Here is a 23531-nt window from a genome sequence, read left to right as displayed (position 1 = left end):
GTGTAATACATCAAAGAAACCAGTTAGCCCAGCAGACCTAACAGGAGGATGTCTTTAGGTTGAGACTGATTGCTGACTCAAATTCAGCCCAAACTCACATCCATGACTGCACACCACAGGAAGCACAGTACAGCATAAACACACCTGAGCAGCTGTCAACAGAGTTTCTTAGCGCACAGCAACAGCTGAGCCATAGCACTCCCCAGCTCCTCGGAGGCTCACCGTACCAATATGAGTTTCCCACATTGGTTTCATAGGCTGCGCTGAGCTCCAAACTTGTTTTCTAGACTGACAGCTACTTTTAAAACCATGACAGCTAGCTTAAAGCTAGCACAGATGTGTTCTACTCTCTGCTGCTGTCAGATGCAGAGATAAAAGCAAATCTGTTTGAGAGTGCTGAGTGATCAGTGTAATTCTGCAATAATTCTGAGCATCTTATTTCAGTAATACAGAACAAAATAATTCTCACTCCCGGCATTCTTGTGAGTAGCTCCAAACTGGGCTGAACTAACAAAACAAGAGCTCTTCTGAAGCACAGGCTGCTCTCCTGGGAAGAAAGAATGAATATGATAACATGATCTTTTGGAAGGCAGTATACCAGAGGACCATTTCTTTTCAAGCAAAAGAAATCAGTGAAAATTATACATAAAAGGCAGTTCTGATTTCATTTACATCACTACTAAAACCAAGAACAGTGAATCTACAGAACCATTTTTTTTTTTTTTTAATCCTGTGATTCATATTCTGTAGCACCAGTTCCCTCCTCTCAGTGTTTCTCAATGCCTTAATTCATCACACACTTCCATGGAAATATTTCCTGGTACCTCTTAAGTGCTTCAACCCCTCTGCCCATATACTTCAGTACCCCCATCCTCATGTACAACCCATTTTTGCTCAGTCTTCCAACTGTATGCAAAAGGCAGACCACCATCAAATGTAATTCATACTAATCAATGGATTCAAAAAGTTTTGAGGTAGAAGGGCCAATGTATGTATATAGGCCTGACCTGGTTTACTCCTGTTGCTTTAGGAAATCAGACTAAGAAATAGCCCTTCCCTCTGACTACAATTATTTTCCCCTCCCAAACCAGAAAAATTAGACTTGCTACCACTCAACTGCATTAGGAATTGTCTCCTTGACAACAAAACGCAGGAGTATTACAGAGCTGTTGCATAACACTGAATGTTATTTCATGTGAATGGAATGATCCATAGACATCAAATTATATGACTGTTAAAAAAACAAGCACTGAGCATGAGTATTGAGAGGTAGCAAAATAACCTTAAAAAAATCGTAAGAATTAATGTTAATACTGTCAGACATACCACACCCCCCCACATTAAAAAGTTGTTTCTAAAGAATTCCAGCATAGACATTAATGAATACAATTCTTATACAATAATTGTCACTATTCAATCTCTTTGGGCAATATAATTGTCATATTCTTCTGTGTAACCTATACAATATCAAATTTGAAATTTTTCACTTCTATTAACCTGGAAATGAAAACCTCTGTTCCTTGAAAGTGTTGACAACAAAGTAAATACAGAAAAGCCATAAAGTAGGCAGTAAGCTAGCTGAAACAAAAACAGGGAGTTACTTTGCTTCAGGGAAAAATTAGATTTCCTGGGCTTCCCTGAACCTGCTAACCTTGTCAGTCATAATTAGATGACAACTGAAATGTTCTGGGATTTCTGCAGAGGCATTCTCTGAGAAGTGATCTTACCACATTTCAGAATATTTTAAAATGTCATTTCTCTTCCAACTTGGCTTTCTCAGATTTGAAAAAACTCTTAAAAGGTAAGCATAATATGTCTCACTATTAATATGGCTCCAAACTGGCCATTTATCATTCTGGCTGGTCACTCCAGTAGCTTTGTCAGGAAGTTCAACTATCTGCTCAGTCGAGACGTATTATTATCCTTTTCCACAAAAAATTTCAGAATAATTGAACCAACGCAGCTATCCCATCTGTCCAAGACACAGCATACACACACAGAGACAGAGACACACAGGACTTTCAGGACTCAGACACGAAGATATAGAGGCTTTTAGAAGACCAGGGATTTTTAAAATGAAGTATCCCACCAAGGAAGCGCTTGTCAGTCCTACTCTTTTTAGCCCTGCAAGTTTCGCTCACACTTTTCCTGAACTAAATGTAGCAATTACAAGTGCAGTAAAAAAGCAAATACTATTTGCCCACTGATAAGCTTCACTAAAAAGTATCTTAAAGCACACTTGAACTGAGCCTCCAGTGGGGTTTTTTTTGACCCATACCTTAACTAAGACACCGAAAACACATCTGAAAAAGCCAGCCCCTTGACAAGAGTGTTTCCAGACTGCCTTACATAGGAATGTTACTTGTGATGAACAAAGAGCAAAGTAACATTCAGTAACAAAGAAAAAGGGGCAAAATCTTTGAATCTATAGATCCTTAACTGGAATGACAGAAATTTCCAGCCTCTTACATACTATAATGGTATTTCATACCTGTATTACTGGTATTCCAAGTTTCCATTTGCTACAGTAGTGCCAAAAATTATAGGACTACCCTGGTCCTCCTTCCATATGGAAGAGTGTAGTATAACCCATCATTAAAACATGACTACAAAAAAAAGCCCGGAAAAGTCAAAAAGTTCAGACATGAGTTCAAGGGAGAACAGAGATGACTAGAAAAGCCAGTAAGGGAGACAGGGGCAGGTGAAAGAGAGCAGACGATGTGGTGATCAGTGCACAACTGACTAAGCGATCTGGCAGCCACCTAACATCTCTTAGAATCCATCAAGCTGCAGAACAGCTGTTCCCAAACGTCAGTACTGAGAAGCTCCAAGTTTTTTTCCACAAATCACTACATGTCATCACTAACCTTTACATTAGTGGTGAGACATCATGAGATTTGCCTCCCATGGTCTCACAAGGTACCGGATCCTGCGACCCATATGCACCAGCCTAAGATGCAGCCAGAACTTAAGGATCCATGTTTCCCACTACCCCATGAACATCCAGACCTAGTGATGCACTACACTTCTAACTCCACGCTCCCAAAAACCTGAAGTGGCATCAGGAGCTGCTTGTGTCACCCACCACCAAAGGGGCAGCACGCAGTGATGGGTATGAGAGACTGATTTCACGCATTGCCTCTGCCCCAAGCATGTCGTGATGACTGACTGCCCCGCACCTCAGGGGCCTGCCGCGGCGGGCCGCAAGGGACACGTTGAGGAGGCTGCCATAGCACCGCTCCATCGCCCCCATCCGCCATTTCCCGCCCCGACGCCTCAGCCGCCGTGACAGGGCTGTGGGTCGCCTGTTCTTCCCTCACAGCCGCCGCATGACGTCACGGCGCCCACCTCACGCCGTGACAGCAGCGGAGCCGCGACACCAACCTGCACTGAGCCGTGACAACCCCGGAGGACCCCTCGCCTCGCCTCCCCAGCGCCGGTCGCCAACCTACCCTGCTCGGCGGCAGCCGCTGCCATCCTGCTACCTCCTCCCCTCACTCGGGAGCTGATGCAACAGCATGCCCGGAAGCGTCGCCTCGCCCAGCCCGGCCCCGCCCGCCTGACGCTACTTCCGACGGGCGCATCGCATCACCACGGCAACGGGAGAGCACCGCCCTCCCACCCCCGCTGCGCTCACACCGCCCTCCTGCAGAGCGGGCGGCCTTTGGGCTGTCGCCGCGCGGCCGTGCTCGTCTCAGGAGCGGCAGTTGCGTCGCGGGAGTTTACCACAGCCGGGCTCCCCCCGCTACACCTCCCACCCTCAGAGAAGAAGGTCCAAGACAACCCCAGCTTCTGGCCCAGCCAGGCTTTTATTGCTGTGCTTCAAATGTAACAAGTTACATGCCAGTACAAAGCGAAACACAATTGTTCAGGAAACAAAGCATGGCAATCTTCTCAAAAACAGCAGCAGCCTCTCTGCTCCCGCTGCACTGTCTCAAAAAAAGCATGGTTCTGCCTCACACAAAGGGAAAACACGAGCAGGAGCTCCTCGCTCTCAAGCTGGCATCTGGCGCCTGAGTTTAATATAATACAACTCAAAAGACCTTAGTGAACATCTCAACCAGAGCCTGTGTGAACACCGACAGTGTCAAATCACTTCCAGCTCCCTGTGTGAAGGTGAGGAGGATATCAAGTCCATGCCACCGCTTTTCCTAGTGGTTTGTCTATGTCCTCATTTAAAGGAAGTTTGTAGACATATATATGTACAAAAGAACATTATCCAAGTTAGTTGCAAATATTAATCTGTAACTTCTAACTTACTTATAATATTCTTACTTTTTAAAGTGTTCAATACATTATGATAAGCCCTGGTATCTACTTGCCTTAACTCATCCAGTAGCTTAATAATAGACTGTTTCTCCCCCAGTGAGTTTTTCCAGAGGAGAAGCATCTGATAAGACTGCTCTTCTATATCATTAGGAAAGTTATGAACAGTTTTATTAATAGAATTTTCGTCCAGATGTTTTCTCATAAACTGCTTCCATTTTTTCTGTGGTACTTCTTTTATAAAGACCAAAAAGCTATCACTTAGTTCTGAAAGAAAAAACACAACACACATCAGCTTAGGGTTTAAAATACAGACTTCTTTCAGAGCTAATGTACCTGCTTTCCCATTAATTTTCAGCCAACACATGCACAGACCAAACAGCAGCAGCAAGGCCAGGTTTGGCATCTAAGAAGCTGTGGGACGAGTAGGTTTCCTACTGAGTGGTCTTGAAAGAAGCTAAAAGTATCAATCTACATACTGCAAAAGTAGTCTCTTAAGACAAGACACCATTCAGTAGAAATGGTTTTGAGGAAGCTTTCATTGCCCTGCACATCTTCATTTAAGCATAATAGGGCTACTCAGCAGTAGGCTTTAACCCCTTCACTATGTTACTGGTTAGGTTTGCCATTCCAAGACCAGCATAAGCAAAACCCATTGCTTGGGGATACAGCACATCAACTTGCTGGGTAGAGGTAAACGTATGGGGATTCAATGTAGTCTTCCATGTGAGCAGACATTTGACAGAAAGATGTCCTGCTCTGACCTACACCTCACTCATTAAGGCAGAGTAGACTGCTGCAATGCAGATTTGTTTAACACACACAAAAATTTTGTACCTTTCTTATTCTTAAAAGCATGACTGCACTATACTCCTGTGCAGAAAAGCCATGCTTTATAAAGTAGAACAATTCATCACAGGTATTACAACCCCTCTCAAATGTAGTAATAATCCTGTTTCATCATATTTTACAATAAACTGAAAGCCTTATAGCTTCAAGCAATATTCATTGGCCTCCCTACACTATTCCTGAAGTAGACTACAGTTAACAGGAAACAAAACAAATTCCAAGTACTGCCAATTTAAGGAATACTCACCTTTTTGAGAGAGATCTTTAACAATTATTTGACACTGTGGTTCTTGTATCTGCAATGCAAAGTTGGACTGTTACTCCAACATATCAGACCACGTCACTCACGATTATTCCCGAGCTATTTGATAGCTTACTTCCACAGCACACACACCAATAAGGGGGAAGGGGGCAGATGTCACAGCACAGCTGAAAGTATTTGAATAAAGAAAATTGCAGCCTGAAACAGCCATGCTACTAGCTCCAAAGGGAAGCAACAAGGCAACGCATTTGCTGCTATTGCAGAAGAATACCTTCTGTATAAATATTGATCAAGGAGATGAGAGAGGCAGAGCAGGATAAGTGAGGGATTGAAGTTTACTTTCCCAAGGTATCAGTTCCCATACTTTCTATTACATCCTTAAGGCAAAGCTTTCTCTTCCCTATCATTCTACCTGTAAACAACAACTATGACTCATGGAATAGGTAAGAACTCAAGTAAGATTCTACACCTGTCAGAGAAAATACAATGATAGTTTTACACACACACACACACACATACCATACAATTTGCTGGCATCCTAACTCTTAGGCCTTTAGATGAAGCATTCTGAAGAAAAGCAGGATTCTGCCCAGTTTTTGCTGGTAGTGAGGACTCAGCAATCCTCCTCCAGCAACTTTCTACCTGACACTTCATGCCACACAGACTGGTGCCCCTCTCAGAGAGTGCAGTTTCCTCTGGTGATGTGTTTTTCACTTCCAGGTGAACACTGGTTTGCACTTGGCCTTCTGGGCTCTCATCAGAGTTCTCATCCTCTGGGTTGATTGTGTTGTTTGCAGGTGCCTCCGCTTCTGGTAAAATGAGGCTTTCAGTACTGCCCTCAGACTCCTGCAAAGAATAAGAACATATTTCAAGACCAAGCTGGAAGGGGCTTTAAGCAACATGCTTTAGTGGATGGTGTCCCTGCCCATGGCAGGGGGTTAGAACTAGATGATCTGTAAGATCCCTTCCAACCCAAACAATGCTAGGATTTTATGATATGTTATATATTTCATAGGTAAGCCTTCAAGGACAGTCTGTAGGAAGAAAACAGAATACCTGAAGTCACCAGATGTCACAGAAATAATAGGAGAGTTCCTAATTCAGCAGAGTTACAAACATGCAAGAGTTACAGCCTTTATAGATATGGACTTCAAATGGTTTCCAAGCCTAAACTCTCCACTTTGCTGACTGTTCTGCTACCACTGGACTGCAGGGTAAGGCTCACAGGCTACTATCATAACAAACACAGGAAACTTTTCTTAAGTGTTTTCATTGACATCTATTGCTGCTTTCTCCTCTCCTAGGTATGGAAAGTATGCTCCCTTCCTGAGGTAGGAGGAAATTAAATTGCCTTGCCACACCTGAGCTGACTTAACAACAACAGGAGCCTCAAGCCTATCACTGTATCAAGGCTGATGACCTCAGAGCTTTTGTCGAGCTGGTAACAGCCTATCAGCTTCATGTAAGTGCACTAGCTTGGGCTTTTTTTGGCTGGATTTGTTTTTCTGGCACATTCTCAAACTAGAATCAGTTGAAAGGAGACAGTGAGTATCAGTGCATTTGTGAGGGGACAAAGAGGGATGCAAGTGAGGAGAGCTGCATCATTTTTAGCATTGTTGATACATTAAACAAACATGTGGCAGGGAGTATAGATCCAACTCATTAAGAATAGCACAAGTACAAAGCAGACCACCATCTAACTATCACATCACCTAGTGCTAAAACTGGAAAGCTATACTTTTTTTTTTCTTTTTTTAATGTAGAAAATGAGGGCAAGGAGCAACTGTTGTTAAAATGGACTTGCGTTTAAGGTACAGTTCCAGAGGAGCATAAGCCAGTGTGATTTCTGTTTCCACGAAGCCAGTGACCCATGCGCGACACTGCCATGTGGCCAACAGACATAAGCAGGGATGTAAGGGGAACCACCCTATGCATCACTCATGTAGTTTCGCATCATTGTCATTGAATCCACTTTGTGTAAGGGTGCAAACAGGTTAAACAAGTTGATCCTATTTATGCAGTATAGTTCTTAAATAGGTAACTGAGCAACTGAAGGCACACATCATGGCTGACTAATAGCTGCTGCTCTATTTTAGAATGAAATACAGTATTAACAGTAGATTTGGTTTTTAAAGAACAGTATAAATTCACTGGTACTCAGGGAAGGACAGTGTGTCGGTGCCACACCTGTTCTGAGGATTGCATCAGTGTAACTCTCCTTGGCAAAATAGCTTATTGTTACAGTAGCATGAACACTCCAAGGGGGCAGGCATTGCAATTCAAGTCTGTGACAAGTCTTGTATCACAGCTAAGCATCACCATACATCAACTTATGACTGTATTATTCTACCATCATTTTTTTTATTCATATTAAAGAGGTGTTAGATGTGCCTATTCCTATGCTGCAGCATTTTGACCACTTTTTCTCTCACATTTCTTCATCAGCTTCTACAAACACATGAAGTACTGCAGATCTGGACAGTTTGTGGGGGGAAGAGACAACTCAACAAAAACCCATTGGTGATTCATGTATTTGAGTCACTTATGGACCTTAAGAAAAATAAGAGTTTAAAGTGATGTTTTTAACTTATCTTTCAATTCCATTTCCCCAGTCTTCAAGTATTTTTGATGTAATTAAGCAGCATTTAATTATTTGAAATGTCTAACTAGTAAGATTGGACAAGAGCTCACATATGAAGTGAATAGTGCATGCATTGTACGTGGGACAAGAAAGGCAACAGGAGAAGGTGCTGTACACATGCTACCAGAGGAATTTGGATGCTTTTCTATAGATCCTCATCAGAACAAATACTTGTTTTGCAGCTGGTGTTACACATCATTAAGTATACTAGTGAAGACTGAGCTCATTTTTGCCTTACTGTGATGTTGGGAGTGTAGCTTCTGAATAGACTAGCTAAGCACAAGCTAGTAATGTATTTATCTTGCAAAGTGCTAGACTAGAAATAATCTTTAGTCTGAAACATTAAGGTTCTGAAATAGTGTTTGCCTGCAAGAGGCCAGGGTGAACCTAGCTTTCAAGTAAAACATATACCAGCAGCCAGTGTTAGCTTGGTAAACCCTTTTCAGGGATGTACTTCTGAACAACTGGTGTGCTCAGAACCCTGAACCCCTTGTCTTATGGGACTCTATAGGACCAAGAAGTCAGACTGCTAGGTCCTGGTCTGCAGCTTATGCCATAAGCCCAAAGGCAGAAAGACTCAGTCACTTCCCTGGATCAAGAGAAGTCAGCCTTATGAACAAACAACATCATAGTCAAAAATGCAAGGGAAGCTAGAAAACCACACAGGCAAGTGATAGCTGATGTTGCCTGGGGCATATACACATGAAGCAGCAAAGAACTAAATTGGATTAGGGCATCAGTTAGAGACAGTTTGAAGTGAAAGCTTGCACTTAGTCTATTTTTTTTCCAGTTTCAAAATTTCCTGGGCACAGGCTCTGGAATGTTTCCAAGGGAAGTACTGGAAAGGTGAACTGCAGTGGGCACATGCAGCTAATGAACTTATCAGGCCCTTGCTAACTTCTGGCCCTGTATGACTCACAGCTTGTTGCATCCAGGAATGCATCCTATCAGAGGTCTACAGGGAGACAAAAAAAATAAAATTGAGAGCTGTGTATCAGGTACAATTAAGCTGCACAAAACTGAAATGAAATGCTTGATCCATCACATACTTACCAGACCCTTCTCTCCGTCTTTATCACGTGAAGCAGCTGGAAAAACAAGGAAAGTGTCTAAGAAACTTTCAGGATTTGTAGCAACTTAACAATAGCTGAATTCACACAAAATTTCTGTGTGCTAGACACATCTGTAACACAAACACAAAAAAAGCTCTAATACAAGCCATTTAGTTTCCCTCATCTATCTTACACTTCATGAGTACTACCGTTAGCTTCCATCAACAGCACAAACACTGTGCCTTCATACAGGGAATAAAGCATCCTACTTGGCTAAATACAGACCACATGATGCAGTTTGTCTTTTAAGCCACACTTCTATTCCTCCCCCTCCCCACATCTCCCACCTCCAACTTATGCTTCTTAGCATTTTTGTGGGCTATTGCAATACAACAGAAGACAGAAATTGTCTGTACTTTAATACCATCAGTAAGACATAATTTGAATAAGTTACCATTCAAAATTCAGAATAATTTTACACATTATTCTAACTAAACTAGTTACAAAACCATTTTAATATGCAGTAGTGAAAAGAAGTTTCTCAGGAAAACATCTCCATTTCCACTAAAAAAAAAAAAATAAATCAGTAATTCACACGACTTTATCAGCCTAATGTTCATGTTAAGAGGCTCAAATGATGAAAGGACAACAATTTGTAGGGGAAAAAAAAGTAAGTCTCCACAGTCAAACACAGAGAATCAAAGTGGTTAATGATCTAACTAGTTTCTACTTTTTGCCCCATACATCTGAGCTTGTGCCCAGATTTTTCTTCCTCTTTGCCAACACAGTATAAGTAGATAAGTCCTTTTAAGGATGCTATGCTGATCTGGCTTTGAAGCAAAAGCATCTGTCAGCAAAGTAAGGAAGCTCACAGTTAAAGTTCATGTATTTCATTTACTGAGCAAAGCTAGTCACCATTATATGACAGTTAGTTAAACTGCATACTAAATGAACTAGAGCTTAAGCTGGTCCAACATAATTTAACACAAAACCTTGGGACAGCCTTAGTGCATGCTTTGCCTAGTTCTGGGAAGCTTGTAGATAGTAATCAAGCAGTTACCTTTATTACGCTTTAGCTGTCTATGTAGACAGAACAGCAAAAACCCAAGAGCAAACAAACTTATCACAATAGGAATCCAAACATGAATTGTGCTTCCTGCAATGGAAAAATGAATAAAAAAAAAAATTCAGTACTGAAATAGTCTCCAAACAAGATATTCTGAAGCCCAAGTCTTCCCTACTGTCCTAAAGAGCAGACCAAGCTCAGCACCAGAACAATGACTCAGCTAGCTCATACTGGAAAAAGCAGTGGGCCTATCAGCTTCCCAGAACACACATCACACATCATTATTCCAAAGGCAACAGGGGACTTTGTACAGAGCTGTGATACAGCTTCTACGAGGTTTTCCGATGAGACATTTAAGACAAGGGGGAAAACATGTACATGAAAGATGACAGCAAGCTTCAGGTGCTGTAGTGTCAATACTGCCAGTTCCTTCTTTAGTCTGGTAGAAGCTATCCACCAGCAGGAGGGAAAGCCACTCCATATGCAGCTTCTCAGATATAGAAAACATCAAAGAAATCTTTCTACAACCCATAACTTTCCACAGTGTCACTACTGCGACTTTGAAAACCCTGGCAATACATGTAGCTTTTCATAGAGTAAGGTTTAAGACGGTTTGCCCTTCCAACCTCTTTGAGAACTCGTCTTTGGCAAGTAATTCCCAGAACAAAATACAGAAGCTCTTAAATATGTCACAGTAGTACAGCCACTGTTTTACAGGCTGCTCTGGTGTCATTAGCCTGAAGCCAGCAACCCAACCAACCAAGCCAAGCAGTATCTGTGTACCAGACCTTGATCAGGTAAGCCACATCCTAGGTCCATAGTAGCATTGCAAGTCTGCACAATTTCTTTTCCTTCCGGACACCTGAAGTAGATGGCAACACAGGGTTATTTCTATATTTCCAGAGCAATATGCAGCTCTACCCAGGCCAAATCTTTTTTGGGCAGAGCTTACAAGACATGAAGAGAACATGTATAAACAGGTAACTTTGTTAGAAGTGAACCTTCAAACAACCCAACATAATACTGCAAGATTAAATAGAAGAAAAACAGATAAAGGTCATGTGTCTTAGCCTCTAAAGGAGCACAGAAAAACCACACAAAGTAGATGTGTTATTCATGCACAATTAGTTTCCTTCAACAGGTGGTTCTACCTCCTGAAATTTTTGACTGGCTGATACAAAGCTCATTCAATTATGTATGTGGGACAGCAATAATCTGAAAACATGAAAAGTGTAAGATTACAGCCATAAGCAACAAGCACCACAATACCAAAATCTGTATCTTTCTAGGTCTCAGCCTCACATATTTTGACATTTAAAATTTAAATGCATGACTAATGCCATTTGGCTTCAGAGCAATTATTTACTGCCTAATAACATAGTTTAGATATTGGCACAGATTTGGCCACAACTCTAGACATTCTCTAGAAGGAAATCAGTCATTTTTATTCATTAAACTTACATTGTACTGCATTTATGACATATTTCACAGTCCTCGGCAGGGCAGAAATACCCTTGTTTGCATCGGCATTCAGTATCATGTGTTGGAATACAGGGTCTCAAAATTGTCTGATCTAAAAATAAAATACAAGTTACAAAAGTTGTGACACTACAACTGTGTAAAAATTATACCCATGCCATAAAGACAATTTATAAGTTCAATATTCTCAATGGCTGGAAGTGCAAAAAGACATAGGACCAGGCTTCCCGCATTAAAAAGGGGGGAAGGGTTAAGGTTTCAAAGTTGATTTTGGTACCATCTTTGCACTGTCTGCATGACAAGCATTCTTCCAAGCCGTTCTCATGGGCAGTATAACCTACTCCTTCGGTGCAAGGGACACACATTCCTCTCAAATGCGGAGCTCTGCAGTGCTGAGCAACATAAGTACCTGTGGAAGAGGAGAATCGGCAGCTATCTCAAGGGATCATTTAATAGGCAAAGGACTGCAATAGGATGTTACAACACAAAGCCATTTTTTATGAAAGTTCAGCCTCCTCCTCACAAGCGATCAGTGTGCCATGTGAAGCGAACAGCACAGCAGGGTCAGGAGGCACATTTGCCACTCAGACAGGGAGTTATGGCAAACAAGGCATCCAGCCAGGCCTCCACCAGGACACATGTAGGAACTAGGACGACACAAAGCCAGTGTCATCCTCCCTGAAGGAGCACATGGAGAATTGCCTGTAACATCCTCTCTTCTCCTTTGTCTGAAGGATCTCTAAATACACTCAATAGCACCCCCCAGTACAGTAAAGGCAGTGTGCTTCTTGGCACAGAGCTTGTTAACTCTGCACACATTGAGCAAGGAAGGGGGAGCAAAGGCAAACCAAAGTTTTACCTGCAGATACAGAAGCATCAGAATTCTGCAAGGACCCTTTCTTGGAAAACAAAACAAAAACCAGCCAAATAAAAAAAAAACAAAAACAAACACTCCCCCCCCTCAAAAAAACCCCAAACACACAAAACCAAACAAAACCAAAACCCACAAAACCCAACACCACCAAAAATGAACAAAAACCATAAAAACCCAACAAACAAAACATGCCACAGAAAAACCTGACTTTGAACACTCTATCCTCAGCAGCAGCATGCAGAGGTTTCCTGGCTCACTGCTAAGGCACATTTCCCATTCATCACCTATTGCACAAGGGGCTTCAAAACAGAGCCCTGCCTTAACAGCATCAAGAAGTTGCCACAGCTCCGAGCAGGCTTACATGTTCACCACATTCAATGTAAAACCCAACAGTGACACAGTCACCTCCCCGGGGTAAAAAACCATGCCCAGTATCAGCTACAACTGCTAGAGGTCTTACCTGCTGGACAAAATACACAGCAGTGATCTTCGGCTAAGTACTCTCCGTCCCCACAGTGCTCTGCTCCTCGGGCTCCAAGCATTACCAGCAGTGAAGCCTACAGCGGAAAAAAGCAAGTGCTGGAGTGATTCATCCTCCCAGGACACGATAATCATCTCAGGGTTCCTGTGAAGACTTCAATGAAAACACATTCAGAAGTTCATGAGAAGCCACAGAGGAAACCCAAACTAATTTCTGCTAAGTGTGCCTCTCTCAGCGGTAATTACAATCACAAAACTGGGGTTACAGCTGTGGCTGGCAGGGTTTAGGCAATCGTCGTCCCATATCCCCGCCTTGGTTTTAAACTATTTTATTTTTACCAATTCACTGCAATTGAACTTCAGAGACCGAGATCTTGCGCTAGGGATTAATTTCTCCCTCCTTGCGCCTCGTTAATCCAGGAGAATCAGCGTTTGTCTTTCTCCAGCAAAATTGAGGAAACGGCCACAAACCTCATCCAACATTTCTCACTGGCACTGTAATCTTCAGAAGAAGGCACGCAGTTGAGTCACCAACAAAAATAACTTACTGTGGCCACAGGAGCATTAGGAACTCGTTATATTTTAATTTTATTCTAATGTTAAGAGCCCCGCGGCCGCCCGACCCTCTCCGACACTCAGGTGCGGGGCGACCAGCGCGGGGCTTGCTCAGGTGCCGTGGGCTCTGGGCCACCAATACACATCGCTCAGAAAAAGGGCGAAGCGCGGCAGGAGGGGAAGGGACGGCGGCGGAACCTCCCACTGCTAATTACCATCGGCGGTCAATTTCTAAGCCGAAACCAAGAGTCCCCGCTCCCGGCTCCGCTCTTTCAACTGTCCCCGGGGCACGGAAAGTCTTTTCCACAATCGCAGAGTTGAGAAAACCACCGTTTTCCCAAGCAGACTACGTGCAGGGCTATTAAAGAGCTCACTCCTGGCTTGCAACTTCCTTTTTTTCCGAGAGGCAGCGCAGGGACAGGCGACACTTGCCCTCACCCCGCGGTGCGCAGGTGGTCCTGCGCTGGCTTTACCCCTCAGCAGCTGCGCTTCCTTCAAGGAAGTGGTTAACAACTCAGGATTCCCAAAACTACAGGCAACAGGAAAAAGAGAGTTAAGGCAAGTTACTAAGTTCCTTTGAGGAAGAGAAGAGCAGAAAACTCGAGGCTACTCCACGTTCCTCCACTGGCTGCGGCTAGGTACCAGCTTTACTGGCGGCGAGCAAGTGGAGGACGAGCCCCTCCTAGCAAACAGCGATCACGACCACAGATACTTTCGCCTCCCCAGGCCCGGCTTCTGCACTCACCAGCAGCACGCACACCGCCCCTCCGGCTGCCATAGCCACACCTGCCTCACTCCAGCCCCGCGCTCCGCCCCGCACTCAGCAGGACCACAAGTCCGTCCCCCATCCCTTTATAGCCGCCGCCGCGTAAGGCAACCCGGCCCCGCCCTCCGCCCCCGCGCCTCCCAGCCCTCCGCAGAGCCCTCGTGAGAGCTGAAGCGGGCCCTGTCGTTGTTAAGGCCCGTCCGGATAGGGAAGAGAGTCTTAAGAAAGAAACCCACGGGTTGAGATAAGGACAGCCCAGTAACTAAAGTATAATATAGAACTACTACTACTACCACCAATAATAACAACGATAAGAGAAATACTAAGGGGAGAAAATATAAAACTGAAAAGGCAAAGGAAAAAACCCTGATAAACACAAGCGACGACTGATACCCAGCCCGACTTGAGCAGCGATCTGGACCTTCTGGGTAACTCCCCCAGTTTATATACTGGGCATGACGTGCTGCGGTATGGAATATCTCTTTGGCTAGTTGGGGTCAGGTGTCCTTTCTCTGCTTCCTCCCGCCTTCTTGTGTCCCTCCTCACTGGCAGGGCATGAGACTGAAAAGCCCTTGATCAGGGTAAGCACTACTGAACAACAACTAAAATGTCTGTAAACACATAAAACATTATCAAGAACAGCATTGTTCTCAGACTAAAGCCAAATGGGAATGTGTGTCCCAACAGCACACTGACCACCCACAGGGGTCAAGGAGCCCCACGTCATGCCTTAGGAGATGCAAAACCCAGTACCACGTTTTACACGTAGTAAGAGCAGGAGGAAACCACGTTAGGAAATGGTCCAATTCGTGTCTCCCCACCCAAAGCTCACATGCTGCCGCTGGGCTGGCTGCCCATGGATCGTGAAAAGAAGGTGCAAGAGTGGAAGGAGAATTTTTCCAAACCTGCACAAACTGAGCACCTAACTGGGTTTCTAAAGACCTGAAAGGGTTCTCAGCTTTTCAACAGAGAAATTACATTTCTGACCATGATTTTCCTCAAGAATACCTTTCATCTTCCATGTGCACGTAACTGGCATGTAGGAACATTCACCTCCAGATGTTGAAATTGGATTAAAATTAATAGCACAAGGATTTATAGATTGTTCCTTTCTGGATTATTTTTAATTCCCTGCTGCAGCAGCAGTAAATGTAGGAAACTCCTTCTCTACTGATGCATAATTAGTTTATGTAGGTTAACAGTTTCTTTCATTGAACTGCTCCTCTCATAGTAACAGCATTTGTTTTATTTAACTGCAGTAACAAGTCGCAGTGAAATCCCTATGGGTGTGTAGCTTGGTAAAATGGAATTGATCCAAAGAATTTCAGGCATTTGCTTTGCAGTGAAGGCAAAGTTCCTGAAGGCAGTTCTTAAGCACTGCTTCTCTTTGGTTCAGGTGCGTTTAGGGATTTATTTTTAATTTTTAGTAACTTTCTCAAACCCAGAATACATTTGCACCCAAGAAATGTAAATGTCCCTATGGCAGAGGCAAGATTCCAAGCAGTAACAGCAATACATGGTCTGGAAGGGGGCTGTGTGATGAGGAAGGCTGTGCTGACAGCCAGAGACATGTGACCTGCTGAAGCATTCAAACCGGAGATTTATGCAGGAAAGTAGCAGACGTGTTTGCACAGCATGAGGAGCAAATGCTTCCATATTGCCTACCGGACCCTACGTAGCCACACAGGTGTTACTAGTGGCTGGACAGGCAGAGGCTGGGGGACCCCCTCTCACAGATGGTTAGACCATGTGTGGCACGGGTCAGACTTCCTCAGCAAGGAGTGACTGGGATGATGTCCTTCAAACAGGCATCTGACAAGGACTGAGAACGCTGATGTTCTGTAAGGATGATTCCTCAAGGATGAAGAATTCTTTGGCTTTCCGGAGACTTTTGCTAATAGCAAAGTCACTCTCACCTGTTATTTTTTATTTATCTCTTGAATGTCAGTTTCTGGATAGCAGTTCTTATCTCATCTGTTTATGTCAGAGAGATGTGGTTCTTTCCATGGAACTATCTGTTCTCTAGTATCAATTTACCTCCTTAATACAAAAGGTTTTCTAATCCCGACAAGTCTGGACATTTACATGTACAACAAGAAAAATCAAGGCAACCACTTTTCTTTCTATCCTGAGGAAATTGCTACAATCAGAAGACACGGCCAATATGAGCCAGAGGGTGTCAAAATGCTAATGCTGTTCTAACTTAGGGCCTATGTCTGAGATTCTTGAAGACCTTTTCCTGTAGCTTTTCCTCTAGAAAAGTATGGCCTAAAAGATGTTTACTTGTAAAACACTATAAAACACAAACCTGAGTTCAAACACACAAATAATTTGTCAGACAGCCAGCCACTCAAAGTTGTGTGTAGTTTTATTTCAACATATCAAGCACAGGGTTCCCCTAACTGGGGAATATGACAAGGAATGTACTTAAAAATTTGGAAACATTTACATTGAAAGATAGCCCAGACTGGCACCACCACTAAGTATTTTAAGGCTGTATATATAGCAGTACTTACCATTTGGAACTACTTCAGGCCAGAAAAGAAAGGCTTAGTATTGTCCACAGTCTACAGAAAATATTGCAAATCTTTCAAAAATGGTGTAAAATAGGAAGACTATTAACAGAGTTGAAGAATGCAGTGGCAAAACCTTTCCTCCTTCCTGACCTTTGACAATAAATGTGCCTAAGACCAAACACACATACATCTACATCATTCCCATCCTTCTCACCTATCCTGGGGCAGTGGATTCTCTACAATGCTAGTGTGTGATATTATAAAACAGCCATATAGCAAATAGTAACAATAAGTGACCAGGTTTTATGAACAGGCATGTCTGATGCTACACTTGATGGGCCTCATCCGGGACACCAGTCAGCTCTGTAAACAAATTAGGAGCTTTCACCAAAGACTTCCCATTTCCTAAAGAGGAATGGCTCTAGGAAACTGTGCATATTTACAGTTTCCATGGAATGGAAAACAAAACACATTCTGAGGTCCCATTCTGTGTGTGCTGACAAAACAGATCATGACTTAATATCCTGGGGGTGGATTGTTTTGGACCAAGTGTGCTCCCTCCCGTAATCAAAGGCAGCCAGGCAGGCACCGTAGACATGGGTTCTTTACAGCTCCCCAGCTGCACTCTCTCACTCAAACAGCTATGACCCCAGCTGGCATGACCTTTCCAAAATGCTGGGGTGTTTACCATTTTGAAGGTACCAATACTGCTGGGTAATTATTAATTGCATCAGAAAATGACAAGACATAGAAAACAAATTGCACAATTAAAGCTACATTTGGCTTCAGCATTAAGGCCCATACAGGTTAAGAGGTCCTTGAAGATGTACATGTAAAAGGCAAAAATGACATAATCTGCAGGTTCCTAGGTCCCTTTTTAACCTCATTTTTTCAACTTCTTCCATCTGTGCCGCATTGGTTCTAAGGTGCTTTGGTGCCTCACTGGGCTCCTTGCGCGAGTGACCCCCCTCCTGCAGCCAGTAATCATTATTGCTGCCAAAAGTAGTGATTTTATTTGAAGACATAATTAATGAATAGTTGACACGTAAGAAAGATGCAGAGGAGAAACCAACAGCGAGAGTCCAGGAGGAAGCTTTCAGAAGAAACTTTCTTGTGGAAGGACTTTTTGTTCAGAGCACTGAGGTTTCTGGAAAAGAAAGCAGCATGTTTATTTGTGTGTCAGATGGAGGTGTGCAGCCACACCTGAGCTTCCACTCCAGGAAGGATCCCCATACTTCAGAGACACCCTCATGGGTACAGCACTGCACCCTGCAGACTTTATGTCTTTTTGACAGAAAGATAAGTACTTGTGGCTGCTGCTGGATCAGGCAGAGCATGCTGGATGGCATGAGAAGGTGTAAGGGCATGAGCCCCAAGAAATCTCTTCATGTGGGCCCCACTCACAAACCTATGCCCTAACTTTCCAAATATAAGGACTTGCCTTGGGCACACCCAAGAGCAGCAGAGGAAATCTAAAGACATATCACCAGTGGCTCTGGCATTCAGAAACAGCGGACCTTAAGTGATCCCACTCCAGTGAAGCCCCAGGAGGTCTGGGTAATATTCCTCATGCAGAAGGGAATCAGCAGGGCTCCCTGGAGCAGATGTAACACTTAATACCTTCCCTGCCCTCCCCACAGGAGTCTGCAGGGCAAAGCCCTTTGACAGCAGTAGGTTAATAAGGTGTCCTCACTGCTTTCCTCAGACAGCAACTAGCCATTTATACAAAAAGCAGGAATTCAGTGCTTTTCACCCATGGAGCCCAGTTTTCAGGCCACCAGCAAATGGAGCAAATTCATAACATACTTGATGAGAAGGGAGATCCCATGCCTTCCTGCCTGGCAGAGATTTATTTAGAGCCAGGACCTGGCCCAGCCCCTCCCAACTTCTTCAGCTGTTTTGCAGTTGGTAGTGTCAAGAGATGCTTAACATGCTGAGGGATGCTTTCTGCCCCATAAGGAGTCTCAGGAGGAAGAGAGTTCCTCACTGTTTCAAGTAGGGGGTGAGTTTTCCATTATGGTATGTTAACAGGTTACTTAGTGAAACGCCCCTGCAGCTGATAAGGTGGCAATGGAGGAGTTAAATGCCACAAGCTATTTTTAGCTCATTAAGATCATTGATTTGATGAGACAAATTGGTTACCTGTGTATGTCCTGTTGGGCTCTCTGTAGGGATAAGACAGCTGAATGAATTTCCTTCAGGTGATTCATTTCTTTCCCGCACTGAGCACACAGGCTTTCAAACCCTGGGGCAAAATTTTGAAGGACATTGTTTTGCATCACCAACTCTGGTTCACCCAGCAAATGGCTGGCTGTGATCAAACTGACACAGCCAGGAGGGACACTTTCAGAAGTAAACATGGGGAGAAGGAGACATGAGACAGGATCTTCCACCCTGAAGACCCAAGTCAGTGGAACAGGTCCCGTGACACTGCTAAGGGCTTTTTTTCAGCTCTCAGAAAACAATTTTTGCAGCAAGCTCCCTAGCTGAGGGGAGGAGAATGAAGTGCTCACACCTGCCTTCATCTCCGAAACATTCAAGGTCACCCCCAACAAAGGCTGAGAAAAGCGAATGAAAATCTAAGCCTGTTTCCTGTCTGTTGACTGGAATGTCAGTGTATTTTTCCAACATATTTGTACCAGGAGCTGGGAAGCCCTTGTTGGCAGAAAGAGGCAGAAAGGGAAGCAGAAAGGTACAAACAACAGAATATTTTCTGTGTTTGCCTGTGGGCTATTGGGTCCACTGTATTAACAGGGTCAGGAAATGTCCCAGGGCTGACTTGAGGAATAAGGTTCTGAGGGAACAACATTAAAGCCTGACCCAGTGATACCCAAATACTTACCATCATCATCTGAGAGCTCCTGCACCGACTCTGGTGTCGAACAGCTGCTCTCTGTGTTCTGGCTATGGTTGGATGGCTGGTCGCTGGTTTTGCGGCGTCTGCAGTCTTTGGCAGACCTCTGGATAAAACGGGGATTAAAAGAGGCTTGGTCACTGTCAAATCAAAGACTCTTGCATTTGGTTTTAAACAAAATAATTTGGAGTGCTGGGAAATATCTGTGAGATTGCAAAATTTGATTGCTTTCTCAGCAACTCCTAGTAGTTGGACTCATGGTAGCTACTTAAAGGTATTTTATGCCCTGTACAGAAGCATTTTCTGAAATGATAACATCCCTAAGACACCCCATCCAAATTATTTTTGTAGCTTTAACTGACACATACTAGTGATGAACTTTATAGTTTTTTTTCTGAGTCGTACATCTACCAACCAGGTACATAACAGAAAGGACAAAAATAATAAAAATATAGAATAAAAATTCCTGGGGATGACTTTTCAGAAGGTGCCTGAAGTATTTAAACATCACAGAACTTTCATGCCCAACTTCTTGATGAACTTTGGAAAGTTTCTCCCTACCTCTCAGATGGGTAAACCCAAGCACATTGATTCAGACTTCTCACTGGAGGATCTGTAACGCAGTTATGAACCTCAACTTTGCCATTGTTTCAGAGACATTCAGATTCGGGGTATTATAAAATAAAAGACTATGTACACAGTAAGATACGAGTTCTTCAGTGTAATGCAGTTCTGCATTTACGAAGTGTTTCACGAATGACATACATTACTCCAAAGATGAATGCAATGTTTAATGAACACGCATTGTTCATTAATGCAATGTTTAATCCTTGTTTAAGGGAAAGGATGTAGAGAGGTTTCTTGTCTTGTCTAAGGGAAAGTGATAAAGGCAGATAGCAAAGACTAAAAATGAAGTTGCAGGATCTCAGCTATGTACTCCAAAACATTGCTCACACCCTTGCTATGGGAAGTTTTCTGCTTTGGAAAACACTGAACAGTGAAGTTCAGCTCAGTCATATGCAAAACCCAGTATGAGTCACTGTCACTAACATGGGTGGAAGAAAAGTGCCAAAACAGATAGGATACATCAACCAAGAATCGTAATTATTTGGAGTTAACAATAGTATAATATTGCAGGTCTAGATTCATAAGCTATATTATTCCAAATTAAACCTTTCAGCCTATGCTGTGCTTACATGAAAATGCTGCAGAAAAAGGCTGTGTATCTAAACAATCATAAAGAATATTCTATTCCCTAAACCAGGCTTTTTACCTTGTGCCGCGTAATTTGATTGTTTATGCATGTTGTTTTGTGGTTTGACATTCTTGTGGATAACTGTCTTTCCATTGTCTGAAGTATTCCATTCTTCTCAAATTGGGCAATGTCATTCAAAGGATCCCAAGGTCTTAAACTTTAGAGACCAAAGGAAAAAAACATCAGAAAAGCAAGAATCCCATACCAGGTGTGTTATCAGCAATACACTAACTCTGCATGCATCAGGGCAGGCACCCATCTCTGACAGTAACCAGAGTTTCCACAGATGTAGTGTGAGGACTAGCAGATACTTCCCTTTACATTCACTCTTCCTAGCAATAAATGAGGGAGGTTCAGTCTCCAAAGGCCTCACTCTTCTTGCCAGAGGAGGAGAGACACTTGTCAGCTCTGCTCGTACAGTGCAGAAAATCTCTGCAAAATGATTCCACGCTTGATTGCAGCAATAGGGATTTCTACCAATGGCATAGCAGATTTTCCATTGCCAAGTCCTCATTTCCAGCTATTCCCAATTAGTATCAGGAATATGTATTGTAATAGTGACATAGAACTCAGAAAGAGCAAGCCAGTGCATAGTTTGGGGAACGACAGGACTGAAATTGCAGGTCTGTAACCTTGCTTTGCACCCCTGGGAACTCAAGAAGTGAGGCCTGTTCACAACCCCCACTCCAGCACTCACTCCTCATATCTGTAGCGCCATTCGTTAGTCGTGGCGTCATGCTGGAAAAGCAGCGGTTTCCATTCTGTGCCGTTCTCTCTCCGCTCCCGGGCAGCATTCCTCTGCTCCTCTTCTAGCACGAATTTTTCTTGTGTTGCCCTGTTTTGATCACCTTTGTTTATTGCACTGGTAACGTGCTGCCAAAGCCTAGGAATGAACAGGGAAGCAAGTTAAACCACCCTAAAACCAACAATGCATTCTGCCAGCTCCAGCCTTAGAGTTGGCGCTTTTCTAGTCTATTGCTACTCCAGAGGAACTATGAATTAAAGGAACGTTATAAGAATGGCAACACTGAATGCTGTATACAATGATCCGCTGAAGAACAGGGGAAGTTTCCCTTAGATAACATCACTTACAACGTTCATTAAAATCTTCAGTGCTGTCTAAGATCGTTATACTCAATTCAGTGGCCTATTCAGAAGTGACTGATCTATAATGGAGAGTTTGTGATCTTCCTTGCCCTTTCAATCATTAATGTTTTACTTAGACTTTGTATTAATATCTACCCTTGAAACATAGGCTTTGAAGCTTAGAAGCACTGGAAAACAAATTCATGCGCACAGCTTGCAGCTGCACATGCAATGTTGTACTTCTATACTGGGTTAGCAACCAGGCCTGTAGGAAGCTAATACAGTCTGCAAGAAATGGAGATGTACTTGCACTCACAAACTGCAAGCAGGGACACAGGCCTTCACTAGCACTTGTTTTCAGCTGCCAAAAGATACACAATCTGTTACATGGTGTCTCACTAAGCCTTTGCCTAGAGGAGAGGATCTAGTTTTTACAAGAGAAAAATCACTTTTTTTTACTGTAGCCGAGCTGTAATAGGCCTCTCCACAGTTCCTCTAATCACTGGAAGTACTTCTGAGATTAGCAGCTAGCCCTGCCAGAACATTACCTAGTGGTTTAGCAGTTAGAATAGGCACTGGAGATCAAGGCTGTTCCAGCATTCCCTGCTCTGCAAAACATCAGTCCGCCATTTAGAAGATGAATAAATTACTCCATTTAATTTGGAGCTTGTTGTGAAACTCTTAACTTCAAAAGGATACCAATGCTTTCATTATATTTCTATCATCATGTGTTAACACAACACTTCCAAAAAAAAGCAGTTTCTTGGATAATTACCTAAAGACAGAGGAATGCTTTCCTGTCTTTTCTGAAAAGTCACTCCCATTTTCCTGTGTATGGATTTTTTCTCCCAGAAACAAAGGCAGGAAACTCAGTCTAAACTCAAAGTGATGGGGGTGGGGGAGGGAGGAGTGAAAATAACAGCCTGAGAAAATACAGTGATGATGTAAAAAGGCAGTCCTAAGGAATGAGGTGGAGTAAAGAGCAAGTCTTCTGTTTCTAACAACCTTAGAGGGACATGCACAAAATCATTTCACAAGGGCAAATTACTCCATCAAGATCCACATGTGTCAGGCAAGGAGACCCTCCATGGTGAGCTGCATAATGGTATGAGTGTCAGAGACTCTTCAGCTCTTGTGAAGATAGGTGATTTTCAGCACTTCAGGGAAGTCTAAGCAATTCAGGTGGAACATAACCTGGATTAGATGGTAATTTATTCATGCAACTGTCAGTGTAATAAGGAGCTTGGTGGAATGTCTGTTAGGGGTGTCTAGATATTTTCCATTACCCTCCTTCCCCTGGCTGCATGTATCATTACTGATCTCTGCTGCAGCAGAGGTATTCAGCTCTGGCAGTACTGTGGTAAATGCAGAAATGGAGATTCTCTGTCCAGAAGACCAAGATTTCTCATCTCCTTTAAAAGAATCTTCTTAGAAGATTAATAGAGACACATGCTGCAGCCTGCTCTGCTCTGTGGCAACTGCATGAAGTTACAAATACAGACTTTATTGCCCATAATGTCCACTGCTGGC

The 23531-nt window shown here is 43.2% G+C and overlaps 3 protein-coding genes across 4 annotated transcripts in view; all 3 read right to left on the bottom strand.

Annotated features, from left to right (window-relative positions):
- Positions 1 to 3553, bottom strand: part of CARS1 (cysteinyl-tRNA synthetase 1) — a 39822-nt gene extending 36269 nt beyond the window's left edge. The window contains exon 1 of one of the 2 annotated variants that reach the window (XM_080617971.1): positions 3453 to 3553. In XM_080617971.1, the coding sequence (XP_080474097.1) occupies positions 3453 to 3477 (25 nt within the window). In that variant the 5' untranslated portion in view covers positions 3478 to 3553. The remainder of the gene's footprint in view (positions 1 to 3452) is intronic. The other variant, XM_080617970.1, reaches the window with a different exon arrangement.
- A 684-nt stretch (positions 3554 to 4237) lies between these two features.
- On the bottom strand, positions 4238 to 15148 carry LOC308221212 (uncharacterized protein; the record flags this gene model as incomplete). The annotated part of the gene is made up of 11 exons (XM_080618198.1): positions 4238 to 4533; positions 5363 to 5411; positions 5897 to 6223; positions 9072 to 9106; positions 10131 to 10226; positions 10925 to 10998; positions 11598 to 11709; positions 11893 to 12024; positions 12950 to 13046; positions 13957 to 14053; positions 15123 to 15148. 11 exons carry the CDS (start codon positions 15146 to 15148, stop codon positions 4238 to 4240), a joined length of 1341 nt encoding a protein of 446 aa, XP_080474324.1.
- Positions 15149 to 17817: 2669 nt separating this feature from the next.
- OSBPL5 (oxysterol binding protein like 5) overlaps positions 17818 to 23531 on the bottom strand; it is a gene marked incomplete at both ends in the record, with an annotated part of 183146 nt that continues 177432 nt past the window's right edge. Inside the window, 5 exons of the mRNA XM_080619134.1 lie at positions 17818 to 17953; positions 18949 to 19051; positions 19649 to 19766; positions 20934 to 21072; positions 21613 to 21798. Of these exons, the coding sequence (XP_080475260.1) occupies positions 17818 to 17953; positions 18949 to 19051; positions 19649 to 19766; positions 20934 to 21072; positions 21613 to 21798 (682 nt within the window). The remainder of the gene's footprint in view (positions 17954 to 18948; positions 19052 to 19648; positions 19767 to 20933; positions 21073 to 21612; positions 21799 to 23531) is intronic.

The sequence above is a fragment of the Psittacula echo genome (genome assembly GCF_963264785.1).
Source record: "Psittacula echo genome assembly, chromosome: 5".
In the NCBI taxonomy this organism is placed as follows: Eukaryota; Metazoa; Chordata; class Aves; order Psittaciformes; family Psittacidae; genus Psittacula; species Psittacula echo.
The sequence above is the reverse complement of the archived record's forward strand: the minus strand, read 5'-3'. Positions and strand labels throughout refer to the sequence as shown.